General features: G+C 33.3%; 1 protein-coding gene across 9 annotated transcripts in view; it reads left to right on the top strand.

Annotated features, from left to right (window-relative positions):
* CCDC91 (coiled-coil domain containing 91) overlaps nucleotides 1–27,060 on the top strand; it is a 364,665-nt gene that overhangs the window by 161,044 nt on the left and 176,561 nt on the right. For all 9 annotated transcript variants that reach the window (XR_008663567.1, XM_055318678.1, XM_055318677.1 and 6 more), the window contains one exon: nucleotides 5,339–5,416. Coding sequence is in view for 8 of the 9 variants with exons in the window: in XM_055318678.1 (XP_055174653.1) it covers nucleotides 5,339–5,416 (78 nt within the window). In the remaining variant the exon portion in view is untranslated. The remainder of the gene's footprint in view (nucleotides 1–5,338; nucleotides 5,417–27,060) is intronic.

Here is a 27,060-nt window from a genome sequence, read left to right on the forward strand (position 1 = left end):
TCGGATACCAATAGAGGAGGGGCTCAGAAAACATATCAGAGAGGACTGGAGAGGTGGCTACCCTGATTAAACACACACACACACACATTTTGTTACTTATAATAATGGTAGAAGAGGAAGCCCTAGAATAACCTAGGGCTTGTTCAGGTCCACCTCATTCCTTATTCAGGAACCTCTTCCTAAAAGTAAATGGGAACATGGGTAGGAGAACAGGCTTGTGGTGGAACCATGTACACAGATAGAAGCATTCTGAAAAAATAGTATAAATCTAACAGAATAGTTCAGAAATGAGAAAATGTAAGAATTAAATAAGAAGAGATAACTGACAGATATAAAAGATAACTATAAGTAAAATAAAAGAAAAATTCATAGTAACATTCAGTTTCAACTTGAATCTCAATAATAGCTAATGATGTTGAGCATTTGTGTCTTTGGAGACATACTGTTTGTTTTTTTTTTTTGAGACATACTGTTTGCTAATGTAAATGGAATTTTTTTCTTGATTTCATGTTTGGATTGTTCATTGCAAGTTTTACAAATACACATGATTTTTGTGTGTTGACCTTTTATCTTATAACTTTGCTGAACTTGTTTATTAGGTATAATAGTGCATTGTTTATTGGAACTAATAATTCTGTAGTTTCCAATATATATGAAACCATATCTTCTGAAAATAGGGATAGTTTCACTTCATTTCTTTTTTTTTTAAGATTTTATTTATTTATTCATGAGAGACACAGAGAGAGGCAGACATAGGCAGTGAGAGAAGCAGGTACCCTGTGGGGAGCCTGATGTGGAACTCGATTCCAGGACCCTTGGACTACGACCTGAGCCAAAGGCAGACCCTCAACCACTGGAGCCACCCCGGCGTCCCTCACTTCTTCATTTCTAATCTAGTAATTTCTTAGGATGCCTTTTATTTATTTTTCTTGCTTAATGCTTTTGCTAGACCACCTTGAGTGCAATGTTAAATAGAAATGTCCAGAGTGGACATCCTTGTTTTGTTTCTGATGTTAGAGTTTTAGTCTTTAGCCAATAGTATGATGTTAGTACAGATGTTCCTTATCAGGTTGAGGGTGTTGCTTTCTATTTTTAATTTGTTGAGTATTTTTTATCAAGAAAGTATGTTGGATCTTGTCATTGTTTTTCTGCATACTGAGATGGTCATTTTTTTTCCTTTATTGTTTTAATATGGTGTTTAATAAACAGATTGCTGATTGTATGTTGAACCACCTTGGCATTCCTGAGGTAAATTCCACTTGGTCTTTAGTGCATAATCCTTTTAAAATGCTTTTGGATTCTGCTTGCTGCTATTTTATTGAAGAGTGGTACATCTATATTTATAAGGCTCATTGCTTTCTACTTTTCTTATATTGTCTTTATCTGGCTTTGGATTAATGTAACATTGGTTACTCAATCTTTTATGTTATCAGACTGAAGATAACCTATTATATTCTCATCATCTTTTTAGCTCCAAAGCATAGCAGTCTAGCACATAGTAATAGTGCAAATTAAATATAATGCTTACTGAGAAAATTTGATATAAATAATGGCATCTGGGAAAATTTTAGGTGATCAGTAACAACAAATTTCATAGTATTTGGAGAGTCTACATTTTCTGTCTTGAATTATGATGAATATTACTGAATGTCTCTATATCATTTAAAAATTTATGAAGTACATAATAACAGTCAAAATTTTAGTTCTGATATCTAAAATGATTATAGAAGCCCGTTATGTCAGTAATGAGAATTTCATCATAATCCAACATTCATTGATAGCTGATATGTTCTCAGATACTATGCAAAGCATTGAACTAATATTCCTTCTCTCTAGAAGATATAGCCATTGTTAAAATGTTCATTGTCAGTTAAAATATAATGCCATAGAACATTTTGATTACTTGTGAAAATACTTCTAATGTGAATTGCTTAGTACATTGTACTCTATGCTTTTTTATTAGCATATCAATACATTTTTGATGATTTATGTCATTATTCAGGACTGTAGTTATTGAATTATCAAACTTGATCATTGAAATGGTTCATATTCATCTTTAATTTGTAATTATGTAAAATGATTCATATTCATCTTTAATTTGTAATTATGTAAAAGTAGAATAGATTCTCAGTTTTACTTAATGGATCTAGGTTAATTTGCTTTTACTCAGACTAATTAATTCTGAGTAGCTTTTTGACCTTTTTGGTTCTGTTTCCTCAATTCTAAACTGAAGAGATTACTTACTACTAGGTATTGTCAAGATAGAAAAAAAGTAAATTAGTATTTGTTTAGTTAAGTGTGGAAAATGCTGGTTTTAGTAAAGTTCAACATATTTCTTTCTGAATTTGTCTGAGTTTTAATATGTTAATACATATTGTTAATGTTCATAGTTTGACTTGCTGATTTTATATGAGATTCTTATATATCACTGGCTTGAAGGTGGAACATATGCATCCCAAGAACTGCCTGAGATGATCCATTATGATATGGAAAGAAGATTGTAGAATACCTATTTCTATTTACATATTTTATAATCTCGAAAAGAGAAAAACTATGGTAATATTTAGCACACGGGTTGCCCTCCCTAGGATCAGGATCCCTATATGAAACAGTCACATATTTTTGTGAGATAACCAGACATGAATGGGAGATCCAAAGTGATGAGTTGATAGTGATGTCCTTATTTGTTTCTTTGTTTTTAACGTAATAGAGTACATAACTTGCCTAACCAGGTAATTGGACTATTATGTTACTTACTTTTTACTGAAACAACTCTCAGAGAAATGGAAAAATGACTTTAGAAAGATTGCTGCCGGGGATCCCTGGGTGGCGCAGCGGTTTGGCGCCTGCCTTTGGCCCAGGGCGCGATCCTGGAGACCCGGGATCGAATCCCACGTCGGGCTCCCGGTGCATGGAGCCTGCTTCTCCCTCTGCCTGTGTCTCTGCCCCTCTCTCTCTCTCTCTGTGACTATCATAAATAAATTAAAAAAAAAAAAATTTAAAAAAAAAAAAAAAAGAAAGATTGCTGCCATCAGCCATAGATATTCATAACTATGCTAACAAAAATCCATATTTTTAACAAGTGCTCTTGGTGATCTTTTATATTAAGACAACTTTGGGAAATAGTGACTTAGCCATACTAAGATATATAGAGGCATATACAAGAAAGGGAAATTAAATGTTAATAATGAAATAGAAACTGTTAAGTCAGTAAGGTCTAATAAATGACAGGAGATGATGAATAAGTGGAAGCAGTTAATGGACAAAAATTATTGGTATCTTTTATCCTAAATATAGTTGAAGTTTAATTTTCCCTTAAAGTCTTTTAGGGTCATGATACAGTCATTCCTTGCAGTCATTCAAGGTTTCAAGCTGACAGAGGCTGTGCCCTCTGCAGAGCCTGGCTTTCATTGTCATCTTGGCTGTTGGCATTCAGCAAGCAAGTAGGGGAAGAAAAGGAGTGTGTGGAAGATTTTGGAGGAGTTTTGTGACTCAAGCCTGAAATAATATATATTACTTCTCCCAACCCAATATTCCTAAAATAAATCCCACTTGATTATGTTATTCTGTTTATATATTGCTAGACTCAGTTAGCTAATAACTGAGTCTAAACAAAGCTAATACTTTGTTTAGAATTTGTTTCTATACTTGTAAAAGAGTGCTTCATAGTTTTGTTTTCTTTTAAATATCTTTGCAAAGTTAAGTATAAGGGATATACTGTCCTAATAAAATATGTGGGGAAGTATTCCCTCATTTCCTATTCTCTGGAAGAGTTTGTATAAGATTTCTCTTATTTCTTTCTTTAATGTTTATTAAAAATCACCTGTTAGGTCATCTAAGCTTAGAAATTTCTTGGTTAGAAGTTTTTTTTTTTTAATTAATAAATTCAATTTCTCTTATACAAATAGGACTATTAAGACTTTTTGTTTCATCTTTTAAAAATTTTGATAAGTTGTGCTTTTTCCTAGGAGTTGTTTTTTATTTTACACAAAATTTCACTTTTGGGGGTGTATTTTATAATGTCCTTATTATTTTTTTTTTTTTTAGAAATAGATGTAGAGTAATGTAATATCCTAATTTGTGTAAGACGTAATTTTGCATTTTTATTTTGCTTCAATTATTTTATTTTTATGATCTTAATACATTTCATTTTTTCTCTTATTTTGGATTTTTTTAAAGATCCTTTTGTTACATGTTTATTTAATCTTTTTACTCTGTTCCATGTCTTTTTAGATTTTCTTTTTGTATTTTGCATAGTTTTATTCCTCTTTTCACTGCAATCTCCCTGCCCCCCCCCCCCCCCAAATTTTGTTTATCTAATTGGGCTTTCTGCTGTGTTTCATTTGTTTACTCATCTGTTGAGTTATTAATAGTGTATATTTCTCAGCTGTAAAGTTTCTCTCATGAATTCTAGTTCTATGATGAAAATTTATATCCTATTTTCATTTTTTCTCTACTTTCTTGAACGTATGAATCATACATATTTTTTTTAAAGATTTATTTATTTGAGAGAGAGAGAGAGAGAGAGAGAGAGAGAGAGAGAGAGATAGCAAGCACAAACAGCAGGGGCAGAGGGACAGGGAGAGAGAATCCCAAACAAATTGCGCTGAGCACAGAGCCCAACCTGGGGCTCGATCTCACAACACTGAGATCATGATCTGAGTTGAAGCCAAGAGTCAGATGCTTAACCAACTGTGTCCCTGAATCATAATGTATTTTAAACTCTTTGATAACTAACATCTAAATCATTCATGAGCCTATCTATTCCTTTTGTCTTTTCTGTGTTTTGTTCTCATCTGTTGTCAGCTCTGGTACTTTTGTATTGAAACCTGTACAGAATGTTTGAAAAATTAGAAAGGCTCTACAGGATGTGAACATTCTCCAAAGAGAGTTCATCCGTCCCTTTGCTAGGAAGATAGAATTGGGGAGTTGGTCACCTGAATCCAGTGGTTCTCCAACTTTGTTATGTACTAAACTATTGGTATCTGTATATTACTGGAGAACTAATAAAAATATATAAAGAGGCCTGAGCTTATTGAAGTAACACAGTCCTTCTTAGGTCTTAATCCAGGTGCAGAATTGCCATATGCCCCAAGAGATAACCCTTGTGTTATCTCACCTCTCAGTATGGTTTTCCTCTCACAGTTATTGTTTTCCATTGTTGACACAATGTCCTCCTTAATGCTTTTAAATGGAACTTTATTTTTTCCTAATTGTTTTTTGCTATAGCACTAGTGTGCCACACACCACTTAAGGGTTCATGGATGCAAGAGTCAGTGGTCTTATTTTGTAAACAAGAGAACAAACCATAGTTTAATTTTTTGTTTCTGTTTTTCAGGAAAAACATAAACAAGAATTGGAAGACATGAGGAAAGCTGGTCACGAAGCTCTCAGCATTATTGTGGATGAATATAAGGTAGAGGTTTGGGAGTCTGCCTTCTCTGTCTTTTAAACTCTGTCTTTATTTATTTATTTTTTTCTCTTACTTTAGAAAAAGAATTGATACATATCTGCATATGCTAGCCTATGCAAATTATAGAATGACAGTAGTCTTATTTTGGTACAGTATTCTTTTCAATTGACTGATGAGTGTTTGCTGAAAACATAATAGATTACAAAAGTAATGCTAGATGTTGCTCTGCATTGGAGAAGTTGTAGAATGTTTATGAATATAGGATTTTCAGCTGAAGAAGTTCAAGAACAAATTCTATAGAATTAACTGCTAGACTAGATTTATCTTTCTGTGGTTCTACCTCTTTAGAAAAAAAGGTATGATTATTAATCTGAAAAATATTGTAGGTAAAGGGGGTTAAAAAATACTGTTTATATTGTTACAAATCATGATAAATGTCAATATTAGGGACATACACAGCATTATTCATTGATTGTATGTCTGCATAAGCTTAATCCTTTAAAGCAAACTGAAAAAAAAAAAAAAAAAAAAAAGCAAACTGAGAACTGGTGTGTTACAACTTTCAAGATACCCTGAACTTTAAAAAGTCCAGTTGTACCTGATGGTTGTAAATTTGCCTCCTGGTCAAGACCAATACTGTGAAGCTAACTTTCTCTTATTGGTGGGAAATAACTGAAAAGGGAGATTTTTTGAAAAATATTTTATTTATTTATTCATGATAGACATATATATAGAGAGAGGCAGAGAGGCAGAGACACAGGCAGAGGGAGAAGCAGGCCCCATGCTGGGAGCCCGATGCGGTACTTGATCCCAGGACTCCAGGATTGCGCCCTGGGCCAAAGGCAGGTGCTAAACCACTGAGCCACCCAGGGATCCCTTGAAAAGAGAGATTTTACTTTCATGTTCAAAAAAAAAATATTTTCCCCATAAATTTCATGTTAGATCATTTTTTCCCCACAAATAATAGAGGAATACATTCTTGTTGAAATTAAATTCAAACAATTCTCCCCAAAGGTAACCACTGTTAGCAGTTTGATGTGCGTCCTTGTAGAGATTTTTCTCCGTATTTGTATATGTATGTATGCTAATACCATATTATATAATTTTTTGCTTTGTTTTTACAGAAAATGTTATTCCACTCAATCTGTTGTTTCTGTATTTATTCAGTATGACGTGTATTTTAGTATCAGTATGTATGAACTTATTTTTTGTTCTATAGTATTCCACAGTGTGTGTGTGTGTGTGTGTGTGTATGCATAATTGGTTTAATTATACCTGTATAGATAAGCATTTAGTTTGTTTTTGGTTATTCATTACTACAATAAGTTTTTTTTTTTTTTAAATCCTTCTACCACATGTAGAATACAGAAATTTTTTATTGTTGATCAAACTTCATCCTTGGGCTTAGTAGAAATTAATTTCAATTTAAGTAGCTAATAATTTAATGTCAAAATGCTTCTTGTGATAAATAATTTGGATAAAAGTATAAAACAAGTAGATCCAGAATTAATTTAACTGAAAGTACTTTTTTTTTTTTTTTAAATCCCAAGGTAAATAATCCAGTAGATACGTGTTGGAACATGAAAGGTCATTTTTGTGACCACGCCCAATATAGAAACCAGTGCCATTGTTGATATGGTCATTAAAAAAATGTCAAGATTTTGCAGCTGTGATTATTGACTCTTTTTATAATATTGTGAATTTTTAGCTCTACTAATATAAACCAGCTTTACAGTTACTGAATTGGGTAAAAGTATAGGACTGTTTTGAACTATCATCTTTTTTTTTCCCCCCTAGGCTAAAGGTGGGAAGAATTAAGAAACTGGAATTTATATACTTCTGGGGTATTAAGTGGTATTTTCTTGGGTAAATTTGTATTTTATATATTTTTATTTATGAATCTAAATTAAATATTTTGAAAGCATTTACATTGTGTTTGAATTTGTGTTTTTCTGAACAACTTGGTGTTTGATATTTTAAATCCTTTTTGATTCTAGCTCCACATATTTCATATGCTGAAAACATGTTTGGTGTGTATTTTTTCAATACTGACAGCTAATGAAGTTAAAAACATTAGTGAGAATTTTGCAAATACATTTTACAAATAGTGATTTGGAGAAACTTGGTTGAGAGCTACTCGTTTCTCCTGTTCTTTGTCTAGTATCATTATTTGATGCCCACTTGGAGGGGATTTAAAAGTCTCAGGCATTAGGTATCATAATTTGCTTAAGAGGATTAGGAATCAGGGGGATCCCTGGGTGGCTCAGTGGTTTAGCACCTGCCTTCAACCCAGGGCATGATCCTGGAGTTCTGAGATTGAGTCCCATGTCAGGCTTCCTTCATGGAGCCTGCTTCTCCCTCTGCCTGTGTCTCTGCCTCTCTCTCATGAATAAATAAATAAAATCTTAAAAAAAAAAAAAAAAAAGAGGATTAGGAATCAGGTCAAGTAGCCTACACAGTTATATTTAATATGTCATATACTTATTGCCAGTTAATATAGAAACTAGATAGCTTTTGTGGCAGGGAACTTTGGGTAAATACATTTCATATAGCTATCCATATCGATTTATTGATGAGCTTCATATTTTGTACAATGATGTTATAGTACTGTGATAAAAAATAAGATCTGATATGTTAATTATTGTATAACATTTTACAACCAGCATGCTCTGAAAACATATAGAGAATCAACTTCAAAGTAATATTGGGAAAAATAAAGTAATCCAGATAGGAAAAATAGATGTTTTCCTCATAGATTAGATATCTTTATAATTTAAATGTTGATTTGTGACCCATTATGGAACAGGAAAAGAAACAATATTTTTTTTCCATTTGAAAGTCAAGCATGAGAACTTCCTATAATTATTTTATTATGTGTCTCTTTTTTAGACAGTAACTTACTTTTTATTGATACCTTTTAAAGCTCCATTTTGTTATATAAACATTTTGATAATTAATATCTAGATAACTCAAAAACAAACAAAAATACAACTTCTAATTATTATTGCTAACAGAAGTTGTATGAACATTCTCTTTGAATTTATTCTTTCCTTAATTCAAGAAACCTTGATTTCCTTCTTTATGCCAGGACCGATGTGGATATAGCACTGAAGAAAATAGCTGTATCCTTGGTCCAATGGAATATATATTTACACACCCACCCGTGACCATGCATCAACCATATATAGGTAGTAAGTGACTGAAAACCATAGCTTCCCTTGATACTTTGACTTCTACCTCTCCTTCCCATGCAGATGTTTACTCAAATATGCAACTGGACTAGAGAAATCTGTACTTTTTTACTGCCATTACTAGCTTTTAGGGATCTTACACTCTTCTGCTTGGTTATCTTGGACTAGATGTTTTGAGTCATTTTTTTTTCTCCCTCCAATTTGATTTGAGACATTGTTGAGGAATTTGAAAAAAAAATCATTAGAAAAGATTGTGAAAAATACAAATGAAGTAAAACAAAAATGATAAAAGCTTACAAATCAATGTACAGGAAGATGCATTATTTTTACATTAGCTTTTCCTTCCAGAAATGTGAAGTAGACATTTTCCCCCCTATTTTTCCTATTAGTACAGCTGAAAAAAAATTCCCTGGACATTATTTTTATAAAACAGTCATAAAATCCTAAAAGAAGGCAGACTACCTAGGACTTTGGGATCCAGGTAACTATATATGACAGTGGTTTCCTGGATTTTCTTCTTCCCTATTTGCCCATTAGGTGCTAGAGAAATGAGCAACCCAGAAATACCAAATGGGCACAGATAACAAATCCCAAGAAAAGGCTGCTGTCTCTGTCCAGAAGATCAGGAAAGCTTCCAGGTAGTAAGACCGTAAAGCATTAGATAATAAACATTCTACTCCTACCAAATACCATAGAAGAAAATGTGACCCCACCCACAGCCCTGCCAACAAAGGCTGGTTAAGGAATGTAGACTTTCACCCTCACCAGGTTACAGTGAGGTAACTTTCCTCTTCACTCAAAAACAACAGATATCTCAAAAACAAACGAAAATACAATGTCTTACTACTATTGCTAACAGAAGTTGTATGAATTCTCTTTGAATTTATTTTTTCCTTAATTTCAAAGAAGGCTGACTGAGAAACATGGATTTTCGGTCCTATTGGGCAATAAATCCTCTCCTCCCTGAGTGTCAGGGAAGGCCATGTAGGAAGCCTAGACTTCCACCTCACCCTGATGGTAGTGAGACACTTTCTGTACTATCAAGGTATCAACAGATGTTTAATGGAAAGTCAGGGTCTTCATTATTGCTCAGTGGCAATAAGGTCAGCCCTCTGAAGTGTCAGTGAAGGTTATTTGGGTCAAGAAGGTGGCCCTCTGCTTCCCCAGGCTACAGTGACATTGGTGAAGGCTTTGTGTAAAGCTGAACTCCCAACCATGTCTAGCAATAATGAGGAGATTCTTGTTCCCCCTGCCCTGAGTGTCAGTGTAGAATGAATCAGGAACCTGGACTTAGTACCCGGCTGTTCCTCTCTTGCCCTGTTGGAGTAGTATCTTATCAGAGGAAGTCTGCTAAAACAAGATTTAAAATATCCATTTCAATTGAAAATCACTACTCATAAAAAGAACCAAGAAAATCTCGTCTTGAGCGGAAAAAAAGATAATAAACAGAAGCTAACACTGAACTGACACCAATGTTTGAATTCTATGACAAGGATTTTAAAGCTTCCATCATAAAAATGCTGTAACAGCAATTATGGACACACTTGAAACAAATGGAAAAAAAAAAGAAAATCTCTGCAAAAGAATAGAAATAGAATCTATTTCTTATGAAAGAAATAGATTATATATATAAAAAAAAGACCAAATGAAAATTTTAGAAGCTAAAAATATAATATGGTAATAAAAAATTTAGTGTATGGGCTCAATGTCATAATGAAGAAATGGGAAGTAATCAGTGAACTTGAAAATAGAAAATAAGTCACTCAGTTTGAACAGCAGAGAGAAAATAGACTGAAAACAAATGAGCAAGGATTGTGGGATTATAACAAAAGATACGAAATTCATGTCATCAGAGTCCTGGAAAAAGAGGACAAAGAGGATAGGGCTGAAAATATATTTGAAGAAATACTAGCTGAAAACTGCCCCAATTTGCCAAAAGAAGTAAAACTACATATTGAAGAAACTGAGTGAACTCTTAAGCAGGATTACCCCAAATAATACTACTACTAAAATCAAAACAAAACCCACCAAGACCTATTGTGATGGTTAATTTTATATGATAACTTGGTTGGGCCGTGGTGCCCAGTTATTTGGATAACATTATTCTGGATATTATTGTGAGGGTTCATTTTGGTTAAGATTAACATTTGTATTTGTGGACTGTGAGTAAAGCAGATTGCCCTCCCATTATGTGGGTGATTTTCATCCAATTTTTAGAAGGTCTTAATAGAACAAAGGATGACCTGTCTCCCTTGATCAATAAAATATTTTGCTAGCAGACAGCCTTTTCGACTTGAACTGCAGCATTGGCTCTTCCCTGGATCTCCAACCTGCCATTCTATCCTGCATGCCAAATTTGCTAACCTCTACATTTGTGTGAGCCAAGGTCTTCGAATCCATCTTTCTCTATATATACACATCCTATTGATTCTATTTCTCCAGAGACCCTGACTGCAACACATATGATAGACTTCTGAAAACTAAAGACAAAGAAAAAAATATCTTGAAAGCAGCTAGAGAAAGATGGCATTTCACCTACAGAAAATCAATTAGATTTACACTGGATTTTTCATTGGAAGCCATGGAGGCCAGGAGGAAATGGAACAACATTGAAAGAAAATAACTTTGCTCAGATTTTTATATCCAATGAAAATATATTTCTGCAATGAAGGGAAGAAATCAAGATATTCTCAGATGAAGGAAAAGTAAGAGAATTTGTTGAAGCAAATCTACTCAGAAAGAATGGTTAGGGAAGTTATCCAAACAAAAGGAAATGATAAAGGAAGGAATTTGGGAACATTAGGAAAAAGCAAAGGAGAGGACAAGATTGTGGGTAAATGCAATAGACTTTCTTTTTTTAAGTTTTCTAAATTATATTTATTAAATTAAAAAATATGTAACATTTTCCAATGTGGTCCTTAATGTATATAAAGGGAAATTTAAAAAAATTATACTGTAGGGTTGCGGTTGCCTGGGTGGCTCAGTTCATTAAGCGTCTGCCTTTAAATCAGGTCATGGTCTTGGGCTCCTGGGATCCAGCCCTACTTCTCCCTCTCCCTCTGCTACTGCCCTGTTTGCGTTCTCTCCCTCTCAAATAAATAAGTAGAATCTTAAAAAAAAAGAAAAAAGAAAAAAAGGGGAAAAAGAAAATTATATTTGTAAATGAGGGAGAGTAACAGATAAACTTAACTGGAATTGGTAAAATGCCAACACCAGCAATGGTGTGATATATATATATATTTTTTTTTTTTTTAAATTTGAGAGTATGGCACATTTATTTACTTTTACATTCTGTTCTATGATTAGGCGTGAGATTATTTAGCATTTGATTGCAAGATTTTATTTATTTTAAAAAAATTTTTGATTGCAAGGTTTTAAACTATCAAAATCATTTGGAGCTAGTTTACATTTGTATCTCAAAACTGTAATAAGTTTAAAATGTAATAGAAAAAGCTTTTCTCCATTTGTCACTCTCATTTCTAAGAACCTGAAGTGATCAGTAATGATCACCAGAGAGGAAATTTTACTAATCATATGTTGTTTTGAATTTGAGTAAGCTAGTGATATTTTAATATTTTAAAATTTTTATTTTTGAACAGCTTTATGGAGATAAAATTCACATTACAAAATTCATGAATTTAAAGTTTATAACTCTGTAGTTTTTAGTATATTCAAAGAATTATACAGTTGTCACCACATTGTAATTTCAGAGCATTTTCAACACTCTACATGAAACTTTGTAGTCATTAGTCCTTTAGCAGTCATTCTTTGTTCCCTGCTTAACTGTCTGTTTTCCAGCCCTTGGCTACCAAGGGTAGCCATTAATCTACAATACGTCACTATAGATTTTATATTCTGGACAATTTCTATATATAGAATCATTCAATTTGTGATGTTTTTGACTGACTTTTTTCATTAGCATTATGTTTTCAAAGTTCATCCATGTTGTTGCATGCATTAGTATTTCATTTCTTTTTATTGTCCAGTGATATTCCATTGTATATACCATATTTATTTATCCATTCATCAGTTAATGGTCATTTACATTGGTTTCACTTTTTCACTATTATTAATAATGCTATGTAGATGTATATTTTCATTTCTCCTGGGTTTATACCTACGGTTGAAATTACTAAGTTGTATGGTTATCTATGTTTAACATTTTGAGGAACTACTAGAATGTTTCTAGCTATTTTATATTCCAACCAACAGTGAATGAGGGTTCTAATTTCTCTCCATCCTTACCAAGACCTGTTATTTTCCATTAAAAAAATATTTAGCCATACTGGTGGCTTTAATTGGCATTTAAGTATTTGATCCATTTTGAGTTAATTATTGTGTACAGTTTGAGGAAGGGATGGAACTTTTTTTTTTCCTTGGATGTACATACCCATTTGTTCCCAACATCATTTGTTGATAAGACTATTCTTTCCTCATTGAATTTTCTTGGGAACTTGGTCAAAAAGTAATTAACTATCTCTGTGAGGATCTATTTGTAAACTCTAAGTTCTTTTCCATTGAACTATATGTCTCTCTCTTGATGCCATTACCACACTTTTTATTACTGTAGCTTCATAGTAAGTTTTTGATATCAGGAAGTATACATTGTCCAACTTTGGACAGATTTGTTCTTTGTTTGTTTGTTCTTCCAGATTATTTTGGCTATTCTAAGTCACTTGCATTTTCATGAGTTTTAGAATCAGCATGTGAATTTTTAAAAACATCATAGTGGGATATAATATATATTTGCATTGAATATGTAGACCAATTTGGGAAGTATTGCCATTTTAATAGCATTAAGTTTTCTGGTGCATAATTATGAAATGTCTTTACATTTATTTTGTGCTCTTTAATTCCTTTCAACAATCCATTGTAGTTTTTACTATTTTATTTTTTTGATGATACTATAGAATGAATTATTTCTATTAATTTCATGTTCAGATTTTACATTGCTAGAATATAATAATACGATTAATAATGACAGGATGGATTTTGTATATTCTAATATATATGCTCATTAGTTCTAACAGTTTTTTAAGTAGATTTGTTAGGATTTTCTATATACAAGATCATGCCACCTGCCACCTGCAACTCTTTGCAATCTGGGTGCCTTTTATTTTTTTTTTCTTGCCTAATTGTCCTGGATACACCTCCAATACAATTTGAATAAAAGCTGCAAGAATATACATCATCTTAGGAGACAACGTTCAGTTATTAATAACCATTTAAGTACAACATTATAAGTGAGTTGTCAATAAATGGTCTTCATTAGGTTGAGAAGTTCCCTTTTTTTCCTAGTTTGTTGAAATAAATTTTTTTGGCTTATGAAAAGGCTGCAGAATTTTATCCAGTGCTATTTCTGTATCTTTTGAAATGATGTTTTTTTCCTTATGAATATGGTATATATCCCATTAGATTTTTGAATACTAAATCTGTTTTGCATTCCTGAGATAATCTACTTGGTCATGGGGTATAATTTTTTATATGTCTTAGCATCAATCAGTTTGTTAATATTTTGTTGAGTATTTTGTGTCTTTATTCATAAGAGATATTGGTTTGTAGTTTTTTTTGGTGTCTATCAGACTTTGCTATTTGTTTAATACTTTACTCAAAATGGGTTAGGATATGTTCTCTTTTCTCTAATTTTTTTGGAAGAGTTTTTAAAGGATCAGTATTAATTCTTTAAGAATTTTGTAGAATTCATCATTATAATCATTTGATACTGGAATTTTCTGTGTGGGAGTTTTTTGGTTTTTTGTGCATGTGTTTTTTAAATAAATTCAATCCCTTGTTATTGATCTCTTCAGATTTTCTGTTTTCTTCTTGAGTTAGTTTGGTAATTTTATTTTTCTAGGAATTTAGTTCTTTTATCTGAGTGATCTAATTTTTAGCGTGTAGTTGTTTACAGTATGCTCTTACAGTGCATTTATTTTTGCAAGGTAAGTAGTGATGTCGTCTCTTTCATTTCTGATTTTGTAATTTGAGTCTTCCTTCTCCATTTGATCAATTTATCTAAAGTTTTCTTCATTCTGTTTGTGTTTTCAAATAATTAGCTGTTGTTTTTTTTATAATAAATTTATTTTTTATTGGTGTTCAGTTTGCCAACATACAGAATAACACCCAGTGCTCATCCCGTCAAGTGCCCCCCTCAGTGCCCGTCACCCATTCACTCCCACCCCCCGCCCTCCTCCCCTTCCACCACCCCTAGTTCGTTTCCCAGAGTTAGGAGTCTTTATGTTCTGTCTCCCTTTTTGATATTTCCCACACATTTCTTCTCCCTTCCCTTCTATTCCCTTTCACTATTATTTATATTCCCCAAATTAATGAGAACATATAATGTTTGTCCTTCTCCGATTGACTTACTTCACTCAGCATAATACCCTCCAGTTCCATCCATGTTGAAGCAAATGGTGGGTATTTGTCATTTCTAATGGCTGAGTAATATTCCATTGTATACATAAACCACATCTTCTTTATCCATTCATCTTCCGATGGACACCGAGGCTCCTTCCACAGTTTGGCTATTGTGGACATTGCTGCTAGAAACATCGGGGTGCAGGTGTCCCGGCGTTTCACTGCATCTGAATCTTTGGGGTAAATCCCCAGCAGTGCAATTGCTGGGTCGTAGGGCAGGGCTATTTTTAACTCTTTGAGGAACCTCCACACAGTTTTCCAGAGTGGCTGCACCATTTCACATTCCCACCAACAGTACAAGAGGGTTCCCTTTTCTCCACATCCTCTCCGACATTTGTTGTTTCCTGCCTTGTTAATTTTCCCCATTCTCACTGGTGTGAGGTGGTATCTCAATGTGGTTTTGATTTGTATTTCCCTGATGGCAAATGATGCAGAGCATTTTCTCATGTGCATGTTGGCCATGTCTATGTCTTCCTCTGTGAGATTCTCTTCATGTCTTTTGCCCATTTCATGATTGGATTGTTTGTTTCTTTGGTGTTGAGTTTAATAAGTTCTTTATAGATCTTGGAAACTAGTCCTTTATCTGATACGTCATTTGCAACTATCTTCTCCCATTCTGTAGGTTGTCTTTGAGTTTTGTTGACTGTATCCTTTGCTGTGCCAAAGCTTCTTATCTTGATGAAGTCCCAATAGTTCATTTTTGCTTTTGTTTCTTTTGCCTTTGTGGATGTATCTTGCAAGAAGTCACTGTGGCCGAGTTCAAAAAGGGTGTTGCCTGTGTTCTCCTCTAGGATTTTGATGGAGTCTTGTCTCACATTTAGATCTTTCATCCATTTTGAGTTTATCTTTGTGTATGGTGCAAGAGAGTGGTCTAGTTTCATTCTTCTGCATGTGGATGTCCAATTTTCCCAGTACCATTTATTGAAGAGCCTGTCTTTCTTCCATTGGATAGTCTTTCCTCCTTTATCGAATATTAGTTGACCATAAAGTTGAGGGTCCACTTCTGGGTTCTCTATTCTGTTCCATTGATCTATGTGTCTGTTTTTGTGTCAGTACCACACTGTCTTGATGACCACAGCTTTGTAGTACAATCTGAAATCTGGCATTGTGATGCTCCCAGCTATGGTTTTCTTTTTTAAAATTCTCCTGGCTATTTGGGGTCTTTTCTGATTCCACACAAATCTTAAAATAATTTGTTCTAAGTCTCTGAAGAAAGTCCATGGTATTTTGATAGGGATTGCATTGAACGTGTAAATTGCCCTGGGTAACATTGACATTTTCACAATATTAATTCTGCCAATCCATGAGCATGGAATATTTTTCCATCTCTTTGTGTCTTCCTCAGTTTCTTTCAGAAGTGTTCTATAGTTTTTAGGGTATAGATCCTTAACCTCTTTGGTTAGGTTTATTCCTAGGTATCTTATGCTTTTGGGTGCAATTGTACATGGGATTGACTCCTTAATTTCTCTTTCTTCAGTCTCATTGTTAGTGTATAGGAATGCCACTAATTTCTGGGCATTGATTTTGTGTCCTGCCACGCTACCAAATTGCTGTATGAGTTCTAGCAGTCTTGGGGTGGAGGCTTTTGGGTTTTCCAAGTAGAGTATCATGTCATTGGCGAAGAGGAGAGTTTGACTACTTCTTTGCCAATTTGAATGCCTTTCATGTCTTTTGGTGTCTGATTGCTGAAGTAGCTGTTGGTTTTGTTCATTTTCTATTCTCTAATTTACTAATTTCCACTCTAATCTTTATTTTGCATTGCCTTCTGCTTACTTTGGCCTTATTTTGTTATTTTTCTAGTTTGTTAAAATAAGTAGGTGAAATATGTAATATCTTTTTTCTGATTAATGTAATATCATTTTTTTTCTTAAAATAGGCATTTATATTTATGTTTTCCTCTTGATTCTAGTTTATTTCATCCCATAAGTTTTGTTACATTGTATTTTCATTTTGCATCATGGAAAAGTATTTATAGTCCTCATTGTGATTTTTTTTCTTTAACACATTGTTTCTTTAGAAAAGTGCCGTGTAATTTCTATATATATACAATTTCCCAAATTTTTGGCTGTTACCAAATTTCTAATTTCATTGTAATTGGAAAATTCTTTTCGATGATTTTGATTGAGGTAGAATGTTCTGTAGATGTCTCTAGATGCATGCAGTTCATTCATAGTGTTGTTTAACTCTTCTGTCTGCCTCTAGTAATCTAAATTTTTCTATCCTTTTATAACTGTGGATATCAAAGTATCTAATATTGTTGAATTCCTGGTTACTCTGTCAGGTTTTGTTTCGTGTATTTTGGGGGTATTTTGTTTGCTGCATATATGTTTTTAATTGTTTTATCTTCCTAAGGTATTGACTTTTTTATTATTGTAAGATGTTTGTTTTTATTTCTGGTATGATATTTTTTTCTTCTAACATCTATTTTTTTGTTTTGTTTTGTTTTGTTGATATTAGTATAGCCATTGCAGCTCTACTATGGTTTTTATCTGCATTGTATATTTTTCCAATCCTTTTATTTTGAACCAATTTGTATCTTTGAATTAAACTGTCTTTTGTACAAATACAATTATATACCTTTTTTAAATGTAATTGCTTTTTAAATCAATTAAGAAAAAATAGAGAAGAAATAATTATTTGTATTGTCTTTTTATTTTTTTTAAAGATTTTCTTTACTTATTCATGAGAGAGAGAGAGAGACAGAGAGAGAGAGAGGCAGAAACACAGGCAGAGGGAGAAGCAGGCTCCATGCAAGGAGCCTGACGTGGGACTGGATCCTGGGTCTCCAGGATCACACCCTGGGCCGAGGGCAGGGGCTAAACTGCTGAGCCCCCAGGCTGCCCCTGTATTGTCTTTTAAAACTGCTTATGTGATTAACTTTAAGATTAATGTTACTGGCATACTTTATTTCTTCATGCAGATTGAGGTATTTTCCGATTTTACTTGTTTTAACCTTAAGAATTTCCTTTAGTATTTACTATAAGTTATATCTGCTAACAATGAATATATCTTAAAGTAGCTATAGTTCATTTTCATTCTTTAAAGATAGTTTTCTATCTTTAAAAGCTTTTTTGTTTACTTTTGTTGGATGTAAGATTCTTGTGAGACAGGTTTTTGTTAGTTTTAGCACTTTCAAAATGTCATCCCATTGCCGTCTTTCTTTCATTGTTTCTGATGAGAAGTAAGCTTTTATTTATTGATTTTGGTTATCTTATATGTGATGACTCATTTCTCTACTATTTTCAAATTGTTACTGTTTTTGTCTTCCAGTATTTTGACTATAATATGTTTGAGTATGTATCTCCTTTAGTTTTTCCTACATGGAAGTCATTGAACATGTTACATCAATAGATTGTATTTTGTCACTTGTGAAGTTATTTATGTTATTTCTTTAAATATTCTTTCTTTGTGTTACTTTCACTATGTACATGTTGGTCTGGCTAATAGTGTCTTATATTTTTCTGAGGCTCTATACATTTTTCTTCATTATTTAAACTCCGTAGTTCAGATTTCTTGGTCATTATTGACATTTCTTCAGATTTATTATTTATGTCTTCTCAATTCAACCCTCTGTTTAGAACCTTTAAAATATACTCATGCTAAAATTTGCTTAACCATCATCTGAGATTTAAGATAGCTGTAATTTCCTGGTGGAGAGTCTTGCATTAATGTTTATAGCTGCTGACTGGATCAGGTAGGTGGTGGTTGCTGAAGGTTGGGGGTGACTGGAAATTTCTTAAAAGAAGACAACAGTAAAGTTTGTCATATCAGTTGACTCTTCTTTTTCTAAATGATTTCTCTGTAACATGCGGTGCTGTTTGATTTTACTTTTGCTTTTGCTTTTAGCATTTTACTTATGGAATTTTTCATTTTTACTGTTTTACATTTCCATTCCAGAATTATCTGTTGTTTCTTTTGTATAATTTGCCTCTTTATTGATGCTGTATATTTTATGAGATGTTATTTAATTATTCAAGCAAGATTTTCTTTAGTTCCTTGAATAATTTTTTCTATTGGTGCCTTGAAGTCCTTTTCTGCTGAGTCTAATATGTGGGCCAAATCAAAAGCAGTTTCCATTGACTCTTGTTTTCCCTGTGTATGTGATATAGTTTCATATTTTTTCATGTCTAGTAACTTTTTGTTGAAAACTAGTCATTATAGGATAAAATGTAGCAAATTTCTGCCTTTAGTCCTTGGGAGACTTTGTGCTTTTGTTTGATTATTTAGTGAAGTCCATTTCTTTAAATGGTGCAGCTTCTGTAGAGCAAAATGGGTTTTACATATTCTTTCTACTATCAGAAATAACTATTTTAAAGCCATGCTCTCTTTATCTCTTTCCTGATCTCTATTTTTGTGATTCTGACTTGTCTGTATTTTATCATAACTAGCTGTTAGTTTCTATTAATTTCTAGTTGATTGCTGGTATGTTTTTGACAGTGCCCCAGGGTATCCATTGATCCTCAGCCTCATCCAATTATACATCAGTTATACATCAGGGGTAGTTTGTGTGCCAGAGCCTTGCTGTAAGCCTTCCCTGTCATAGAACCTATGGAGTATGTACAGATTCTGGAAGAGTAGGATGCTTAATTTGCTTTTTGTTTTTTTAAAGATATTTTATTTATTTATTCATGAGAGACACACAGAGAGAGGCAGAGACATAGAGGGAGAAGCAGGTTCCCTGTGGGGCCCCAGTATCACAACCTGAACCAAAGGCAGACGTTCAACCACTGAGCCACCCAGGTGCACCACTTAATTTGCTCTTAATTGGCTTTGTCACCCAGATCCCACTTTCACAGCTGGAGCTATGTATGAGGGAAGGAGAGTAGGTACTATTCTGCTACACAGCTGCCATCATTGCTCAGTATAGATCTTCTGTAATATTGAATTCATGATGATGGGACTGTCCAGTGTTTATAAGTGTTAAATATCTCTGGAATAGTTCTTTTACCTCAGGAATGTAGGAGAGATGGAAACTGGCATTAGTCTTCTGAGCCCAGCTAAGCAACTGTCCTATAATACAGGGCTGTGCATGGAAGGAAGATTGTATTTTTTACTAGTTGCCCTATTTATGTGATATAAGCCTTATGCAGTTTGGAGCTGTGGAAAATAGGATCTATTAATGTTCTCCAGGTGCCAAGACCACCAGGAATGGTCTTTTACACTAATAGCTTGGGGAAGATGGGAACTGTCACTCAGCTGTTGAAATAGTTCTGTAAGACTCAGCTGTGGGTGGATGGATGAAGTCCTTAGATTGAATATCATGACTTCAACTTGGTTTTACCATGTTTCTATAAACTTTGTTGAATAAATGTTGCTCAATATACTGTAAGCCCTTTGATAAATCTCCAGAGACTTTGAATAATTGTTTTGCTTAAAAGATACCTATCTGGGCTGGAGGTTTCTCTGAGCTCCTAACATCACTATTCCAGAAATCCTACCCCACCCCTCCCTTATTTTTTTTTAAATTCATATTAAAATAGTGGTTATTTATTACATATGTCTTTCATTTAACAAATTATCCTGAGATCAGTGAATATGTGAGAGTCATGACATTATTTGAATTTCTCATTGTATTGACAACAGTTAAAGATTTACATCATCTTGTCATGTATGAGCACATCAACCTTTGGATCATCGTTGATTTCTTTTTCTATTGCTTTTCTAAAATGTGAGACTGTTTTTACATCAGTAAATTCTGATATTATACCTCTTATGAATTTTAGAATATGCTTTTGGATTTTGTTTCAGCCAATTACCATGGATTTAAATATTAATTTAAAGCTTAATGATTTAAATGTTTATCTTATATTTTTACATTGGTAATCAAATAAAAAGAGAAAAACCCTTAAGTTCTACTACATTTGTTTAGCATAGTTTGTGTACCTAACACCATTCAAATGACATAGCACTTTTTAAAGCTCTCAGATGATGTGATCAACAATCTCTGACTTTAAATAGAAATAAGCTATGTTATGATTTCAACTTTTCACAAAGAATTGAAAAATCTGATTCACCTTTAATTAGTCCCATGGGCATACCTTGGAGATATTGTGGGTTTGGTTCCAGACCACCACAATAAAAGTGAATATTGCAATAAAGTGATTCAAGTGAACTTTTTGGTTTCCCAGTACTTATAAAAGTTATTTTTACACCATGCTGTAGTCTATTAAACGTCGTGTAGCATTATGTTCAGAAAATGTACATACCTTAATTAAAAATGACTTTATTGCTAAAAAATGCTTAACCATCATCTGAGATTTCAGCTAGCTATAATTTATTTTTGAGAGTGGAGGGTCTTGCCTCAATATTTATGGCTGCTGACTAATCAGGGTGGTGGTTGTCGAAGGCTGGGGGTGGCTGTGGCAATTTCTTAAAATAAGACAACAGTGAAGTTTGCCACATCAATTGACTCTTCCTTATATAAATGATTTCTGTGTACCATGCAATACTACTTGATAGCATTTTACCCACAGTAGGATTTCTTTCAAAATTGGAGGTAGTTGGGGCACCTGGGTGGCTCAGTGGTTGAGTGTCTGCCTTTGACTCAGGGCATGATCCCAGGATCCAGGATCAAGTCCCACATTGGGCTCCCTCCATGGAACCTGCTTCTCCCTCTGTCTGTGTCTCTACCTTTCTCTCTGTGTCTCATAAATAAACAAAATCTTTAAAAAAATATTGGAGATAGTTCTCTTAAACCTGTCACTGCTTTATCAGCTAAGTTGATGTAATATTCTTTCTTGCCATTTCACCAGTCTTGACAGCATTTTACCAAGAGTAGATTCCATCTCAAGAAACCACTTTCTTTGCTCATCCATAAAGACCAACTCCTTATCTGCTAAAGTTTTATTATGAGATTGAAGCAATTAAAATATAATAATAATAATGAGAAAGTTTGGAATAATGAGAGTTACCAAAATGTGGCACAAAGATATAAAGTGAGGAAATGCTATTGGAAAAATGGTGTTGATATACTTGCTTGATGCAGGATTGCCACAAACCTTCAATATATAAAAAATGCAATATCTGAAGCAAAATAAGGTGAAGCACAATAAGACAAGGTATACTTGTATTTAATGGATTAGCTGACCGTATCAAATTAAAATTCAGTTCTTTTTGTGACTTCTTATTCATACAAAACTCAAATCATCTACTGCAGGAACTGGGTAAAGAAAACATACAACCCAATAGCATATTTAAACAATTTTGAGAGCCAAAGTTATTTTGTACTATTATTATGTATTATGTACTCATATTTTATCTTTTTCTACCTTTAATAATGATATATAATAATTTATATATTTTTAATTTATGAGTTCTTATAAAAGTATTGCATTTCTGCAAAAATTTCTCTTTTTTTTTTTCTGCAAAAATTTCTATGTTGGGACTGCCAAGTACTTCTGTTAGTAGAGCTAATTGATTATTTTGAAGTCAGACAGACCTTGATCAAAGCTCCAGCTCTGGTACTTACTAACAGTTGACCTTGGGCAGTTTCTTACATACAAATTTTTACTTCCTATTGAATAAATGAGAGAATAAACCATAGAACCCATTCATAAGAACATTGTGAGGATCCAGTGAGGTAACTTTGATTGCTTGGCTGATAATAATGCTATTAGTAAATATTAGTTGTAGTTATCGTTATACCGATTTTCTAGCATAGCAGTTTTAGTGCATTTTCATTATTTTACAGCAGATTAGTAATTAGTTTACTTTTCAAAATGATACAATGTGAATTCTTGTTTGTTTTTTTGGTTTTTTTTTTTTTTTTTAGAACTATCCACTTAGGGAAAGAGATTGTGGACCAACCATTCATCCTGGGCTCCTGTTAAAAAGCCAGCATTCTTCTGTTCATTTACAAAATAAAGAGCTTGCTCCAGATTGATGAAAAGGACATGTGAAATTGTGTTAAAGTACAGAAGAAAACAAAGCTAAAATTAAGCTAATGTGCTATATATGCCAACTTTTCCCATAATGTTTACTTAATTTTGTTTACTTTTCTTCCATGTCATGATTTTAAGAATCTTTTATCCTGATAATTAACAACAGTAAAGTAAATGTAGATCTTGGAAGGCTTTCCATAGGAGTATGCCACATCTAAGATTGTTTACACAAGAATTTTCCTTTACTTGTTTAATTGGGCTTTTGTCTTGAAATTGTCACTCTTCATTATATACACTGGCTCAGACTTAACAACTTAACAATTCTTTTATGTCTATAGTTTTCTTTACCAAGGATTATTATCCATGATGTAGATGATCTTAATTTTTTTAAGATAACGAGTAATTTTATTACTGTGATGTTTTTTGCTTAAGAGGGCCCTTAACAGTTGTCACTGATCAGGATTTCTTAACCCTTTGCAGCACATAATAAATTACTCATGACGCTTTCCTTTTTCCCTTTTTTTTTTTTTTTTAAGATTTTATTTATTTGAGAGAGAGAGAGGGGGTATGCATAAGTGAGGGAGAGAGTCCTAAGCCGGGAGTCCAATGTGGGGTGTAATCCCCCTGGGATCATGACCTGAGCTGAAGGCAGATGCTTAACCGACTGAGCCACCCCGGCAGCCTGTCATGATTTTTTAAATTGCATCTGCCAAGGCAGATTTTCTCTCTAAAAATTCTAAATCATTTGTTGTTGATGGTATCTAAGTACCTGTATTTTCTTTAAATTTTAAGTCATTCTACTACCCCAGTGGGGGTGAGTTAATCATTGTCTCATCCCTTTGTAGATATTTGCCTATCAAAATATTCTCTTTTGGCCTGTTGCCATTATGTCTCCATTTTTGTCATATAATATTTTACCTGTCCAGGTTGTATATATGCATGTGTTTACCATTGTAATCACTAGGAAATTCTTTAGTACAAGAAAGATGAGCGATACTTTAACAGAATGTAAATGACTGCAGGATGGACTTCTCTTTGTTTTTAAAAGTTAAAAAAAAGCAAAAGTTTTAGCTGTAACCAAAAAACAAATTTATTCCTCATTGTTTTAAAAACTTATGTGCTGTTTTTCCCAATGTGGGATTAGTGATCACAATTAAGAAAAAATTTTCTTTATACTGGAGGATTGGAATAATAGCAGAGAGGGACAATCACAGAAAGTTACATGGAAAAAATATAGATATTTTTGCTAAAACATGTAATTCTGTAACTTAAGGAAAAAAAATATCTTTTAAAGAGAAAATATCTCACTCTTTCCACCTTTCCACACATCTCCACAGATGTGTTTGTTGCTTGCTTCTCTTTTCAGAAGTATCTCATTATACATCTATTCAGTTAATGCACTGTATTTAAATGCTTGAGCTAATGCTATTTTAGATTCTGATACATTCTTAAAATGAATTTTCTTTTTATCCTAAATAACTTTTGGGGGAGAATTTTCCAAAGGAAGTTGTAGTTGACTCAGTGTGCTGAAGTTCAAAGCTGGAACTATTGCTAACATGCTGTTACAGTGAGTGGAAAGTCCTCAAGAAATTTAGTTCAACATGTTGTTTTTATTTTATCTTACTTTGAGCCTAGTTCATTAAAAATTCCAATTTGACACAAAGAAGATATGAACATATTTCTTGGTTAACATTTTTGTTTTGCTACTGTATACAGTGACAACAGACTCCCCCCCCCCCCGTGTGTGTGTGTGTGTGTGTGTGTATGTGTGTGTGTGTGTGTGTGTGTGGTCTTTGCTTTAAGGTAGAGCAGTTAGAAAGAGTTTTCCCTTTGAAACATTTCCATACAGAGTTTTTAGTTTCATCCTGAAGTTACATTTACAAATTACTTTCTTGGTTCTGTCACAACTTATGTATTTTTTAAATTAAGTTCTACTCTGTTGTTTAAATGTAAAGAATTTAAATATTTTTCAAATCATAGCAAATATGAGGAGTATTGAAATTTATTGAATTTTGACATTGTTGACAGATTAGCAAAAAATGGTGAATAGAATAGCCTGAAAAAGGCAAAAAAATGCAGTTTGATTTAATATTTAAATGCAAACACCAATTAAATTATAATTATACTAGATTTAAGGTATATTATGTCTTGGCCTTTGGGGATGCCTGATCTAATCATTCTCTGTGTCAGTTTTTGGGTGATATGAAATTTAGTTCCTGGTCAGCACATTCATCTTAAAACTAGGAAAGTTTTGTATACAGACTTCTCAACATTTAGACCTTTGTTCCCCTCTGGGATTTTGTGTGCGCACATTTGGCCAAACAAAGTAGATTTACAAAACTCATCCTTGCAGATATCCTTATGGATATCTATACATCTCAGGATATCTCCACTAAACTAGACATTTGGCCACACACACCCATTCCTCTTTTACAGTCTTTGTTTCTGAAGCTTGACTGATGTGATGATCTTTAATTCTGTGTATTACAAACCACATGCTAAAACCCAAAGAGTGCTTGACACCTGAATAATGCTTATAACTATTGTCTTGACTATTTTCATGAAAAAATAAGAATGAGTAGATTATTCTCTAGTCTAAGAACATCTCACAAAGAGAATTTTCTGATATATTTGTTTCCTCTTTTTGTTATGGTTAAGTATGAGAGTATGGAATCAGATACACCAGAGTTTTAATGTATAAGGCACATGAATTTTTTGCTATTCATAGTGGAAAATGATATAAAATTCTACATAAACTTAAATTTTTCTGAAATTATCTTGATTAAGATTCTTGATATTTTTATTTCCCATCTTAACCAATCTTGGTTTTATTGAGTGTTGATCTTCTGCATTTTCTTTAAAGTTTAGGTATGGCTGAAATACCTTTTGGTAAGGATTGCTTTGAATTTTAGCAGTGCACCATATGTTAAATGCCAGGGTGGAGTATCACATGCCTGCTGTATTCCGTTTTTCAAAAGCATCTACTTGCTAGTATTTTATTTGAACTCTTGAGTTGTTTGTACTATTTTATAAGGGAGAGCATATTACATTTAGGAGACCAGTTTTTCCCAGGGTGTAGAATTACTTGTATTGTATAAAGTTCTGCTCCAAGGAGGGGGGAACAACTTTGTTTTCTCTTCTTTTGATATTTACCCTTGATTAAAGATTGCTAACTTTTAATGCAGAGAGGGGAGAAACAAGTATTAAGGTGTGGGAGACCCGTCATATATTTTTTCTTGGATTCCATTATTTTGTTAACCCGAAGGTATGAAATAAATTTATAGTTTCAGTTATTTGATTGAACAAGGATTCTCATAAATTCCAGCTTTTATCGTATGATCAGATTTTTCCTGGACAAATACGGATGTTTGCTTTTGCCAATAGACTTTGGCCTAACAGCATGCTAGATACTAGTGATTGGTTTGGAACTAACGACTTGGCTTGTCCATTCTTATCCCTCCCACCAAACTTAACCTCAGCAGAGGATTGAGAAAGTTTAGTAGTTGAGAATAGTTCTTGTGTGCCTCCGAGTTTCTTGGGCTGAGCCAGAATTTTGCATGCAAGGCTATTCTTGTGGTTTTTCCAGCCAGGCCAAAACCAAAAGGCATTGGAAATCTTGCAAAAGAAGTTGTTCTAATATAGATTTAAAGTTTCATTTTTATACTGTGACTGGTATATCAGCCCGAGAGTCAAAGGAATGAAGAGAGAAATACTTCATACTGTGTTGAGGATGCAAATTGCAAGTTTTTGCTTCAGAGTAGATCTTGAAAAATACCTCCAAAGATTAAAAAAAAAAAAACTAAATGAGTAGGATTTATATAGTTAATTGTTTCTTAAGACATGTAAGACCTGCTTTTTCCCCATTGGTTATTTTTGACTTACCTTCAGAAATCCACTAGAATGCCATATTAATTTTTTATATTACATCAGGTTAATATTTGTAACTAATGTTGATCAGATTTGAAACCTTTATCAATATCAGGCCTGCCTACCTGAGTGTTGTTGATTACTTATAGATTTTTGTTTATTATCACAAAAATCCAGGGTACTCTATAATGAGCACCTTCTATCCAGAGTAATATCATCTTTCCACATTGACCTGAATGAAGCTTGACCTGTCCTCATGGGATTGCAAGTTTTTTCAAGTCTTCCTTTTATCCAA

The sequence above is a fragment of the Nyctereutes procyonoides genome, unplaced genomic scaffold (genome assembly GCF_905146905.1).
Source record: "Nyctereutes procyonoides isolate TBG_1078 unplaced genomic scaffold, NYPRO_anot_genome, whole genome shotgun sequence".
Classification (NCBI taxonomy): domain Eukaryota; kingdom Metazoa; phylum Chordata; class Mammalia; order Carnivora; family Canidae; genus Nyctereutes; species Nyctereutes procyonoides.